The sequence below is a fragment of the Eschrichtius robustus genome, chromosome 12, assembly GCF_028021215.1.
Source record: "Eschrichtius robustus isolate mEscRob2 chromosome 12, mEscRob2.pri, whole genome shotgun sequence".
In the NCBI taxonomy this organism is placed as follows: domain Eukaryota; kingdom Metazoa; phylum Chordata; class Mammalia; order Artiodactyla; family Eschrichtiidae; genus Eschrichtius; species Eschrichtius robustus.
The window spans coordinates 90,940,210-90,954,203 of record NC_090835.1 but is presented as its reverse complement, the minus strand read 5'-3'; the positions used below and the strand labels follow the sequence as shown (position 1 = coordinate 90,954,203).

Here is a 13,994-nt window from a genome sequence, read left to right as displayed (position 1 = left end):
AGACAAAAATAACCCTGGCTATGAGGGAAGAGGTTGGTTTTGCTGGACTGTGTCCCTATACGTGTATGAAAAGTTTCTTTGCATGACAGAAGAAAATTGCCTTGAGTTCTGATCTGAAGATGTGCCCAGTTTTGTTCATCTCTAGAACTATGGCAACTCAGTTAGTAGCAGCAAAAGAATACTCCTCATACAAAGGACAATTTCAGAAAAAGAGGAGAGAAGAGGAAATGGAAGTAAAAGGAGAATATGAGGTGATATTTGCTCTTAGGGTATAAAAATTAAAGCATTATGTATTTGGGTCTTCACCAAATACAGTATTCTAATAGCATCTCATCCTTCACGACCTGTCTTTTACTCACTTTCCCTCTTCTGTATTTCCTTCCTTCCGTCTTCTTCTTCTTTCATTCCTCTTCATTCTCCTTCCCTTCTACCGTTCTTATCTCATCTCTATCAGGATGTTGGATGAAATATTTCCCATTGACTGTTGCCTAAGAATTCCTGCTAAAGCCATAAAGATACTGCAAAACCAGCCTGGCAACACCACCGCCAGGAGAGCTGGCAAAGAGATTTGCCCTCATCCCAGGTTGTTTTGAGGCAGTTGAACAAGCTGAGCTACCCTAATCCAGTCATGTCTCTCCAGTCTCACTAGAAACTAAGTCTATGAGGAGGGATTTGCAATTCAGGCACCTAGTAGGGAATGTCTGTAAGGCCAGCTACCTAATTATTGACAAAGATAGTTACTCATGGTTCTGAAAGGAGGAAAGAATGGTATCTCACTCAGATTAATGTCTGTTTATGAATCCAACTTTCTAATCTACTCTGTGTTCACCAGGTGGAGAATTGTCCAGAGACCCCAGGATGGGGTCAGATGCACACCGGTATTATTGCCATTTAGTTGTTTGGAGTGTCTATGACGCATGGCTTTCCTGTGGGTCAGCTAGTAGGCAGCTGACCTTAAGCCAATTAATTTTCTCCAGTAGGGTGCTTGCAGAGTGAGGGAAACAGACAGACTGTGGAGAATACTGCAGGTGGCTGATCTGTGGGGTGCCAGAACATCTCCCTTGGTTAAAAAAAAAAAAAAACAACTATGCAGTGAGGTATCCCCCCCAACTTGCAGATGTCCTGGAAAATCACACGGGTGCCCCACAAGAGAGACACTTGTCACTCAGGGGAATTCCAGATCAGTCCCTCTTGGCCATGGGACAGCTACAATAGCACCATGGAAGTCAGTGATGTCAGAGGTTTTCCATCTCGTCATCCTCTACCCCCTTCCAACATGGCCAGAGGAATGACGATCCAGAGAGTAAGGGAGAAGAATCCTTGCAGAAACGGTCATATCTGCTTTCCCTGGTAGGTCCCCTGGGCCTCAGTAGGGGAGGGGGAAACACTGAATAGGCTGAATATGAGGTGGAGTTGAAGCTTGACCGGACTGAACTTGTTAAACCCAGTGTGACCAGAACGTATGGAATGTGTGCCAGATTATGCCAAGGAGATGGGGATGCAGTTGAGCTTGGCTGAAGACGGCCAGTGGAGGAGGAGAAAGCCAGTTCACGTTTGTATCTGCTATGGCCTCAACCTTTGTGTCCCCCAGAAATTTCATATGTTGCAATCCTAACTCCCAAAGGTGATGGTGTTCATGGGTGGGACCTTTGGGAGGCGACTAAGTTATAAGGATGGAGCCTCATGAATGAGATTAGTGCTTTTATATATAAGAGAGCTCCCTAGTCCCTCCCCCCATGTGAGGATCCAGTAAGAAGTGTGCAACCGGAAGAGGGCCCCGCCTGACCACGCTGTTGAAATCGATTTCTGTTGTTTACAAATCTATGATATTTTGTTATAGCAGCCCAGAAGGACTAAGACGGTATCCTAATAATTTTTGGACAGTTCGGTAAACCTCCCGCTATTTGGGTACATTACAGTTTCATAGCACTTAATTGTCTGTTGTAGCACTGTGAAAATTGGCTGACAGTACGTGGCTGGTTTTCATAAAGAATCCCGAGAATTCAGTCTTCTCGGTAGCATGACCAGCACGATGAATAATTATCGAATTCTTTGATTCTAATAACCTGACCCAGAATAATTTGCTGTGATGTTAAAGTAAGCTGTAAATGGTCTTCTTTGTAATGCCAGCTTCTGCTATTTGTGACAGGTTTTAATAGGAACTTCTCTCAATGGTAGGGATGGATTTTCTTTTGATTTTCTGTTAAATGAAGATAAGAAACTTGGACAAATTGCCTTCTTAGATTTTGACATCTCTGTGGAGTCTGTTTTTATTTTTTAAGATGAGGCCTGTTACACCCAAGCATGCATTAAAAAGCTATAAAACTAAAGGAAGCCTGCTATGGGATGGATCATTAAGAACCATCTCAGAAATGAATGCAATGGATGTGGGCTTAGCAGTTGCTGTCGTAGATGATTCGGCACTTCAGGAGCTTGAGATAACTGTCAATCTTATGTGAATCCCTGCGTAGGCAGTGGAGCAGGTTGTAAAAAGCAAAAAGGCGCGTATCTTCATCGGCCATCTGCAGGGACGGAAGTCCCGACCACACGGAGTAGACCTCATTCTCCTTGACTCCAGGATGAACCTAAGCACCCAAAGATAATGACTTATTATGAGTTTTATTAGTATTTGCTTATCTTCGTTCCTTCTAATTATCAAATTAAGTTTTGAGGAGGACACATGAATATAAAACTCTCTAGACATAGGTTTTGGAGCCAGCGTATCAGAAATCTGTTAATAATATACAAGCTAGGAGCAGAACTCAGGTGTAAGTTTTCTTACATGTATGTGATCACAGATTAAGGATATTTGTACAGGAGTAAAACGATGGAGAAACAAAGCTGCTGTTTGAATATTCATATGAATGTGATCAAGGGACACAGTTGTGTCACTTGAACTGTTTCATGTCCTGAATCTGTTCTCTGAAATGTACTTTTTAACTTTATTTCTTCTGAAGGTCACCATCATTACATTTATCTTTTCCCTGCTTTGAACTGATTCTGTTCTCCATAGAGCGTGTGTTTAAAGACCTTAGAAACGATGAGGATTGTCCTAGATGGTTTAAGGGGCAGATAATCTAGTGATGGCTCTGACTGACAAGATCTTCTGAAATAGTCAGGAGGCGTTCACATTCCACCCAGGACAGATAACCCCCTGATGTCTATGAGAAATATCTGCTTTCTCTTGATGTCTCTTAAGTGGGAGGTACTGGGAAAACTGCCTATAAAAAGGGGGTGCTGACAGCAACCCCTCGGTGGTGAGAGGTGGGTGGTAGGGTGAGAAGCTGTGATAACAGAAGGGCACCGAGCAACTGAGCACCTTGCATCTTCACGCTTGATTACCCTCTGTGGTCTGGGAATCCCCGGAGAGCCAGCTTGGCAACTAGGGATGTCGTCTAGTTTGGAGAGCTTCTAGGTATAAACGTGGGATAACTGTAGACCCTGCTAAACTAACTTTCTGTTGCAGAGTAAGACTATTTTTTAAACCTGGGATTCCTTATTGGAATGTAAAGTTTGAGTGCGTTTCCTTGCTTTTTATTTTTTATTTTGGTGCGTGAGCCCTAAGACAAAATTTACTGTGCAAAGGGCAATGATATGAATAAGAATAAATAAGTAAGCAGTAAAAAAGAACAAAATGAAGTATTATAGAACAAATTAGTGACCTCAGAAAATAGGCCCACAGGAATGAGGAAAATAACCTGAAAATCTAGGTGTTTATTTCATATGTCCCAGGGTTAAAATGTGCTTTGTATTTGTGATGGATATATTCTTCTCCCCTGAAAATGACAAAAAAAATGTCACAGGATTAACATGTACTTTGTACACAATAAGAGAAATATAAAATTGCTCTTATTATTATGTCTATAATCATATATTTTTATTTAGATGATATATTATTTCTGAGAACTTCAGGAAGCTGCTTAGATGTTCCCTCCCTCATATTGAAATTATCCCATCTAAATGGAGATTTATATTGCATATATCAATCTAAATATGATAAATTATTTGGGGAGATTAAATGCAATGATTAGGGTTTTCATTTTGGAGCCACCCCCCCCCCCAAAGAAAATTTAGGATGGGAAAATTTTGCGTAAATTACAAAATAAAAAAAAACATTCCAGAAAAGGAGCATCTCCATCTTTTGTGACCCACTGAAATCTAGTGCTTGTGGGACAGCATTCATGCTGTGGCCTCCTCTTTTCAACCTCCTTCCTTCCCTGACAGATGTCTCTGGCAGAGCAGGGAGGAGTGGGGAGAAACACCATCCAATCTGGTTTTGACTTTCTCCTTTCTTCCTTCCCACTCTCATCCTTTGGTTTGAGGAGGACAGAGAAAGAATACAAGCAGAATTTCAGTAGCAGATGTCCTGGGATACTTTGAAGAAAACATTTATTTTGCAAATTCTATTCTCTAGTTCTCTTACCCTTGAAAATATTTCAACCACCTGTGCCCAGGAAAAGGCAAGCTTTTGGTGGAATTGTGTGCAATGCAGGGAAGGCTGCACCTGTCAAAAACCGCAGTAGAATTCTGCTTCACTTACAATAGAATCTATCACTATGATGACTGACTAGGCTCTTGCTTTATTTGATAGCAGTCTAGAATATAGAAGGCCTGCATCGTGTTCTTGCAAAGTGAGATATTTCAAAACTCATTCCTCATCACAGAGGTCCCTTCTTTCATTCATGAGAAAACCAAAGAAGCCTTCAAGAGGCTGCTCACCTGGCCAACTATCTTCTCCATGCCTTCCAGAAGTCGTTTGTTCTGTTCCTCAATCTCTATGGCTCTTGATAGGATAGCATCTGGGGCTTCTTGCATACCCCGCACCTCCGTGACCAGGTGGTACAGAGGGTCATTCCAGGAGCGCAGCACTCCCAGGATCACGCTCAGAAGGACTTCGTGCTAAGCGACCACAGGAAGCAATTTCATTAAAATAAGCGTAATACAGTGGGTTTAGTCACATGTGATTTTTGTGCAGAGAGGCTGACCTAAAAAACTCTTCGTTATTCCTGTGTGTGTACAAAATTTTTTGAAGGTGGTAAAAGTTGTAAAAGTGTAAAATGTAAGCTATTTGTTTACATTTTGCTAAAATTTTAAAAAATCTGGCTTATTTATTTTTCAATGCTTTTATTTTTATTTTTGAATCTTTGAATTTTATTTAATTTATTTTTTTATACAGCAGGTTCTTATTAGTCATCTATTTTATACATATTACTGTGTATATGTCAATCCCAATCCCTCAGTTCATCCCACCACCACCACCACCCCCTGCCACTTTCCCCCCTTGGTGTCCATATGTTTGTTCTCTACATCTGTGTCTCTATTTCTACCCTGCAAACCGGTTCATCTGTACCATTTTTTCTAGGTTCCACATATATGCCTTAATATACGATATTTGTTTTTCTGTTTCTGACTTACTTCACTCTGTAGGACAGTCTCTAGATCCATCCACGTCTCTACAAATGACCCAATTTCGTTCCTTTTTATGGCTGAGTAATATTCCATTGTATACATGTACCACATCTTCTTTATCCATTCATCTTGTCGATGGGCATTTAGGTTGCTTCCATGACCTGGCTATTGTAAATAGTGCTGCAATGAACATTGGGGTGCATGTGTCTTTTTGAATTATGGTTTTCTCTGGGTATATGCCCAGTAGTGGGATTGCTGGGTCATATGGTAATTCTATTTTTAGTTTTTTAAGGAACCTCCATACTGTTCTCCAGAGTGGCTGTATCAATTTACATTCCCACCAACATTGCAAGAGGGTTCCCTTTTCTCCACACCCTCTCCAGCATTTGTTGTTTGTAGATTTTCTGATGACGGCCATTCTGACCCGTGTGAGGTGATACCTCACTGTAGTTTGGATTTGCATTTCTCTAATAATTAGTGATGTTGAGCAGCTTTTCATGTGCCTCTTGGCCATCTGTATGTCTTCTTTGGAGAAATGTCTGTTTAGGTCTTCTGCCCATTTTTTGATTGGGTTGTTTGTTTTTTTTAATATTGAGCTGCATGAACTGTTCATATGTTTTGGAGATTAATCCTTTGTTGATTCGTTTGCAAATATTTTCTCCCATTCTGAGGGTTATCTTTTCATCTTTTTTGTAGTTTCCTTTGCTTTGCAAAAGCTTTTAAGTTTCATTAGGTCCCATTTGTTTATTTTTGTTTTTATTTCCATTACTCTAGGAGGTGGATCAAAAAAGATCTTGCTGTGATTTATGTCAAAGAGTGTTCTTCCTATGTTTTCCTCTAAGAGTTTTATAGTGTCCGGTCTTACATTTAGGTCTCTACTCCATTTTGAGTTTATTTTTTGTGCATGGTGTTAGGGAGTGTTCTAATTTCATTCTTTTACATGTAGCTGTCCAGTTTTCCCAGCACCATTTATGGAAGAGACTGTCTTTTCTCCATTGTATATCCTTGCCTCCTTTGTCATAGATTAGTTGACCATAGGTGCATGGGTTTATCTCTGGGTCTGCCTGATGTAAATAACTAATTCTTCTAATGAGTTCTAGTTTATAACATGAAGAATTTTGTTTTTCCCTCAGAAATTCGACCATCTACTCAGTGAGTTCTTTATATTTGAATACTTTGCTTGTCCAGGGAAAGAAACCTAAGTATTTTGTTGGAACTCAGTATGTACCTGGAGTATCTACCCAGGAAAGACAGATTCCACTCATGCCCACATCATTTTCACCCAAAGATTCATTTGTATTAATGAATCAAATCATGTATTAATATATTCATTTTTTGATTGCTAATTTTATTTTATGATATTGGAACAAAGAGACAATGAAGAAGACATGGCATTTAAAAACATGCTTTCCTTAATCTATCCCAACACCAACCCCCATGCTGCTATCAGAGCAGTCTATTTTGTTGACATGTGTAGGTGCAGAAGATGGCACAGTACTGTCTTTAGTAACAGCATCAATGGGATTCACAATGGAGGGTGTTGCCCCCTAGTTTACTACTACCAGGATCAGGCATGAAACTCCAAGGGGCTGAGCATCTCTGATTTAAAATGCTTACTTTCTTGATGTCCATGAACTAGTCTACTGGTAAAGGAAATGAAGAGTGGAGAAGAATCAAATAGACATTGCAATGGAAGCATGAGTAGAATGTGAGAGAAGGAGTTGTAAAGAAATACAAGCTGTATGGTGAGTGGCACATACGCACTGGGCCACTGTAGCTCAATGATTAAAAGTGAGAGCTCTGAGTTGGATGGAACCCAGACTCACTGCTTCCTAGCTGTGTGACAGGTGCAAATTCCATAACTTCTCTGAGCCTCGGTTTCCTTATCTCAGGAAGTATAATAACAGTACCTGTGTTATAGGGTTTTTTGTGACGACTGAATATAATAATGCACATAAAGTGCTTTGTAAAATGTATGGCAATGTCGTAGCTCTCAATAAATTTTAAATTTATAAAAAATTCCTCATCCTTCTTCACCTTCTTCCTTCATTTTATCATCATCGTCATTAATGAGCTTAATAGACTGAAAGAACGCTGGTATCATTAACCAAGTTGTAGAGAGAGAACAGATTGTATTTAAGGGGGGATATATGTGAAAGTATTTAAAATCATGTGAGGACTGTGGTTCGGGCAGGGAATCAGAAGGAAGAGATTATGATGATAAAAAATGGAGCTGGGATAAATGATCAGGCCTTGATATACAGACTTTGTTGTCATCAGAACAGAGGCAACAGTTGCGGTCATGAGAAGCAAACCATTTTATAGGACCTGATTTGGGGAGAGACCTGTAATTAAGAATAAGAGGTGACAGAGGAGTCAGTGAAGAATGAAGTAGGTGTCAGAGAAGTAGAAGCAGAATCAGGAGAGCCTCGAAAATCAGAAGCAATGGCTCGAATGGTACAGTGGTCCATCATGGTAAATGCTGCCCATGTAAGAGTCACTAGTAACGGGGAATACATCAACTGGGTTTGCGTTTCTTACATACCCATGAATTTTGCAAATTTAATATTTTACACATGGAAGTCCCATTCAGTTTATGCTTTCATGAAGTAAAATATATGCAATCCTAGGTCTAATGCATTGGTTGAAGTAATGTTGTCTGCATGGACAATTTATAGATCGTTTATTTTGCTGCTGTAAATCTTTAGTCAGCACTTGATTTTACTCATACTTCATCAAGTGCAGAATGTAATTTCTCTTCGATAGCTTGCTCTTCCTCCACCTTTCTTTGCATGTGCGGTTACCTTTACTTCTAATAATCTGCAGCCTGGTAACACCTGTGGACTATCTCATTTGTTTAGGTAAAAAACCTGGATAAAAGACTCACATGGACCTGTTGGGCTTGTTCTTTGTCTTCAGGGGTGGAGAGGGAGGAGGTGTGGCAGCTGTTGATGGCCTTGGTAATGAACCCTCTGCCCTGGGCGTACCGTTTATCCTGGAAGTGATCAAGCAGATTTACTGAGTTAGTGTTGTTTGGGCATTGAATAAATGAACCCATTACCAGAATGGTAACACATTTGATAGATGTATAATTTTTTTAATGAAAGCCACATAAAAGTTGAAAGTCATTCTTTTTCCTACTTTTTCTTTCCATTATCTCTATAAAATTTTTTTTTTCATCTAACTTTTCTAAATTCCAAGCTCTTCCCTTTGCTGTTCCCTTGTTTAATTTCACCCTTCCCACAAGTTATTATCTGGATAGCAAACACTAAAAATACCCCAAATATGAAATATTAAATGTTTTATTAAATATCATCTTTTTAAAAAGTATTTGAACCAAATATAGTGCATATGTACCTGTATTTGGCCATTTAATCTCTTGTTCACTGTGGGTCGGAACCAATATACTTCCTTAATCGGAGTTATAAAATGATAACTTTTCTTTGACTAATCTCTGAATCCACATACCTATAGCTTAGTGTTCATCATAGATGCAGACTACAATTTTGTTGATGGTGACAAAATGGTAAGTCAGTAAAACGTGGCATAAAATTCTAGGAAATACTAAGCAATGGACTGAGAATAAGCATAGACAAAACTAGCTAACACACTGATAGAGAAAAACTAATCTTTAGTAAAAGTTGTGAACATTTAAAGGGATGATTTGTAAGATTTGGAAAAAAGGTGGCCAGTTAAAAATGGAGAATGAAAGAGGAACTGGTGAGTAAAAAGAACTACATGAATTTAACACAAACATTGAATACCATTTTTTTTATCAGCTGTTTGCTCTACTATGTGCTCCTTGATTGTCCTAAAAGAGTTAACATACAACTTTCAAAGTACCTTCATCAGAAAGAGAATAATTGTTTCCAGTTCTAAACCAACCCTTCTAGTTGGTTTTAAACCTATTCACTGCAAATCTTAGAACAATAATTTGTAGCATTTAAAAAACTATCATTATTTGTTTTCCTGACATGGATTCAGCTTCATCTACCATGTTCAATCCACCCAGTTCACTGCAGTGCAGTTCTCATTTATCGGGTATCTACTGTGTGCTAGGTGAAGAATGCCCAGAGAGACACTTAAGGACAAAAAAGTCCACATACTTCCTTTTCCTCAGCCCCACCTAAAAGTGCTGTAGGTCAGGTGCTGTTATGGACTGAAGGTTTGTGTCTCCCCTGAATTCCTGTGTTGAAGCCCCAACCCTCAATGTACTGTGTTTGGAGAAGGACCTTTATGAAGGTAATTAAGGTTAAATGAGCTCATAGGCTAGAACCCTGATCCAGTAGGATTAGTGTCTTTATAAGAGAGTTTTCTTGTTTTCTCTGTATCTCTGTCTCTTTCTCCCCCGCTTACCATGTGAGGACACATGGAGGAGCCAGATGGGGAAGAGAGAGCCCTTACAAGAACCTGACCATGCTGGCACCCTGATCTGGGACTTCCAGCCCCCGGAACTGTGAGGAAATAAATTTCTGTTGTTTAATCCACCTAGTCTATGGTATTCTGTTATGGCACTCCAAGCTGACTAATATAGGTGCTTTAAAATTTATTTTGGAAATTAAAAAAATAAAACAAAGTAAAGGAAATTGAAAAAAAATTATGACACTCTTTAAGAATCTTTGAGATTTCATGAAACTGACCCTTTCTTCTACATCTTATGAGCTGATGCCTTCTTTGACCTAGAAAGTGTATTATTTGAAAGTTGGCTGGTGCAGCCTTCTTGTTTCAAGCGTGGTTTAGCCCAGTCACTTACGTGAAGGTTCCTTCTGGAAATAAGCATGAAGTGCAGTACTTACAAATTCGTTGAACATTTCTGAGGAGAGGTTATGGATGTAGTGGGACAGGATGACTGCGCGGTCAAACAGGTCTCGAAGGGACACCTGGCAGTTGACAGCCCCGCTGGGACAGATGGGAAGGGAGGCCACGCTCTTGCACAAGAGGAGATTTGACACCAGCAACAGCAGGAGCAGGAGTGACCCTGCTTAAGTAAAAAAATGAGCCACTCTGAGATGATCTATTCAACTGAGGTTATCAAAAGCCATCCTGTCGAGGGAAGCCTTATCTCTCCCCACTGCCCTCTGCATGATTTGGTACTGAAATAGCTGAGGTGGGAAAGAATCAACACCTTCCACTGTGTAAATTTAGATGTATAATCATATTTGCACAGATAGGTAGTTTGAGAAGTAGGTTACTCCCTGCATTTTTGTATTGCTCCCAGAAGTGCTTCTGTGCTTTGCAAACATTTGGAGCTGAAATTAATTCTGAGCCGGAGCGTTTAGGTCATTCTCTTAAGATAGTTTAATGTCTTGGAACTTTTCTGCAGATTCTCAGCAGCCAGGCTCTCTAGGAGTTTGTAATTTTTTTAACTCTATGTTGACGAAAGCTTGCATTCTAGACACTGAAATGGCAAGAATAGCACAGTTGATCTCTCTGGTTTACTGTCGTGCCTGATAATAATAAACACATGACCGACTGATTGCTAATATTGAGTACAAAGAGAATTCTAAGATAAAAAGGATACTGTAGCCTGGATCTGCTAACTCACCTTAATAACCCCATGCATTTCCTTGATACTTTGCCCAAAGCTTTAAAAATTTTTAAAAATTTGTGTCTCACAATAACCCCGTGAGAGAGCCTTGACTTTCATTATCTTCAAATTATATTAATGAAACAAGAAGACTTAGAGAGGGTAAGTGATTTTCCCCAAGTCCCATTATTAGCAGATGGAGGCGGCTGGGTGCCAATACTGTCATCTTTTCACTTCCTCATGTCACATCTCACACGCGTGTGGGCTCTCGGTCTGTGTGTGTGTAACAGGGACCACATCGGTAGCTGTGATGACTCAGAGCTAGCAGAGGTCATCGCCATTACTAGTAGAGAAAAATACTTTGATTGCATGACGATAGTGAACCTAGAAAGTTGATTTTATCAATTTGTTCTGCTCTATCTATAAAACACTCACTTTTAAAATATTTGACAATTATCAGAGATGATTTAGTCACCAATTTACTATCTCAGAAGATGGACAAATAAGAACCACTAACATATCAATAATTTACACTTCCAAAAGGAAAGAAACAATATATTAAAATCACTTTTAACTTCAAACTACTCCAAAAGAATATAAAGAATATAAAATATAAAAATGTGTTTCTCAGAAAACTCATTTGCTATGGAATCTTCAATAAATGTAACTGGAAGTGTCCAAGATAAAACTAGGCAAGTGCTAAAGATTTATGGTGAAAAAATACCTAACCCCAAATACCTGAAAATATCTAAAGGAATATTTAGTATAGAATGTAGCTAAACAACCTTTTAGCTGCAAAATAAAAAATATTAACGTTGTGAGATGATTCATGTAACAGACTTTTAATTTTTCAAAAACATGTTTCCAAAGAGTTTATTTTAGGTACATTACAGTCATGTAACATAGCTGATTAGATGTTTTATCTACAAGTATAAATAAAAAGTGCTTTGCAGATAGAGGCATTGGAATAGTATTGGTTCTAGGAAATTCATAACTGGATAGATATTCTTTAACTCTGACTACATTTATCTGTACCTTTATCATCTGAAGGATTTTCATAGTCTAAGATGAGATAAAAGAGATAAATGTTTCTGTTGTTTCATGAAATAAATTTTGTTACTAATTTCCTTGTCTTGCAATTTCCTTTTCTTGCAAATGTCAACCAAGAAAGTAAAGGCGATTAGTTATTACTAGCCTGTTTTTTCTTTTATAATGTCATTTGGCTTAAACCCAGTCGACAAAGTATTGTAGGAGACAGCTCTGCTATCATTGTCTATATTATGGCTTCAGAGTTAAAAGTTTTGTCAGGCTGACTCATCTTGGCCAAACCACATAAGAGGCCTGGGAACTAGAAAATGTTTGTTTCTACCTTCTGGAGCTGTGATGACTTGGACTCAGAGACACTTTTGGTCTTATTCCAGTCCAGGGTTTCTCACCTTTGGCCTGACTGACATTTTGAGTTGGATAATTCCTTGTTCTGGGGGCTGTCCTGTGTATTGTAGTATGTTTAGCAACATCTCTGACCTCTACCCACTAGAGACCAGTAGCACCCCTGCCCCAAATTAAGACAACCAAACACATCTCCAGACATTAACCAAATGTCTCTGGAAGACATTCCCCCATTTGGGAACCACTGTCCTAGTCCCTTATACAATTGATTTCTAGAGCAGTGATTAGATAGCTCTTCTAAACTCTGTAATCCTGAAACCTCTGACTAAGAGAATATTAGCTACAATTTCAAATTAATACCGCTACAGGAGTGTTGATAAAGCTAGCACCTCCGTGAGTTGCTGCACATACCTTTCTGTGATGAACCTTTGCTGTCCATGGTGGTGATGATTTCGAAAAACACACTTCACCAGAGAAGATCTGGTAGTCCTACAGCTTTCTCTTTCCCAGATATTGGCTTTATAAGCCTTTGACATCTTCATGAATATATTTAATCAGGCATTCCCTTCCCTTTTGCCAGTCATCTATTTCCGTCATCGAGATTACCCCCATAATTTCAAACATCAAATGGTATTCTATTTCTTATTCATATTCAGGAAGACATACTGGCCAGAAATGAACATCTAGGAAGGATTTTGATTAATTAGACCAAAAGGAAATGAGAGAGATAATGAAGGTGAGATCTGGAGACTAGTTTGGGTTAGAGGACCTGTAAAATTATAGCAGTCATTTACTTTAACATTTACCTTTATTTCTCTGCAGTTTCTTGAATATAGCATTATCTTTCACTAAGGTGTCTCATGTATTATCAAAGGTTATTTTTTTTTTTTTCATTCAGAATTGCTGGGTGAAGTCAAAATTTCAAAACTTACACACTAAATACCAAGAAATATAGGATAAGGATGAGTAAGATTTTCAGTTCCTGTTATACTCAATACATTTCTCTCATTTTTTCTTGATTTTTACACATTCTGTTTTATCCTTTTAAAAATGACATACCTCTGTGGTAAAATGTACATTTTCATTTATCTCTTTTGATTTTAACATTTAGGTAAACTTATATTTTCATCCCCAGTTTACAGATTGAAAAACAGAGGATTGGAGAGATTAGATGTCAAGGATATAGAAGAAGTAATTAGTCAAGTTAGATGCTGAAAGGATTGTCGTTTCAAGAGGAATCAGGAGGGATGTGAAGAAGGCTGGAAAATGAATCCTTTAACACACGTTGCCCCCTCTTCTTTAACACACGTTGCCCCCTCTTCTAAGATGAAGAAAAAAGTCACCCCTGACCTTAGGGAGTTTATTCTGGGGAAGTGACACAGTGATTTTCAAGGGCAAACACACACACACACACACACAGATAGCCTGGTATATAATGCAGTAAAACAAAATTCTAGACAGTCATGTCCACTTTCAAGGATAGGGGTGGACAAACTGTTACTAACTTATGGTGGCTTTATTTCTCTGACCTCGAGCTACTCTGGAGCCAAGGTGACAAAAATTCATCTTTCATGGGCTCAAAAGTTCCACTTGCCTTTTAGAGATTTCCTGAATGAAATGATTGTAATGAATACGAACTAAGTTGTTGACGACATTCTCTAATTTTTTA

The 13,994-nt window shown here is 38.8% G+C and overlaps 1 protein-coding gene and 1 pseudogene across 2 annotated transcripts; one reads left to right on the top strand and one right to left on the bottom strand.

Moving 5' to 3' along the window:
- The window catches only part of LOC137774119 (uncharacterized), an 802,702-nt pseudogene that overhangs the window by 502,548 nt on the left and 286,160 nt on the right, over positions 1 to 13,994 (top strand).
- Positions 2,394 to 12,764, bottom strand: PRL (prolactin). 2 transcript variants are annotated; one of them, XM_068557696.1, is made up of 5 exons: positions 12,737 to 12,764; positions 10,206 to 10,390; positions 8,297 to 8,404; positions 4,720 to 4,899; positions 2,394 to 2,585 (listed from the first exon to the last, which is right to left on the bottom strand). In XM_068557696.1, the coding sequence occupies exons 1-5, from the start codon at positions 12,762 to 12,764 to the stop codon at positions 2,394 to 2,396; spliced, it is 693 nt and encodes a 230-aa protein (XP_068413797.1). The 2 variants fall into 2 exon arrangements, with proteins under 2 accessions (XP_068413797.1, XP_068413798.1); XM_068557697.1 differs by having other exon boundaries at positions 10,206 to 10,387.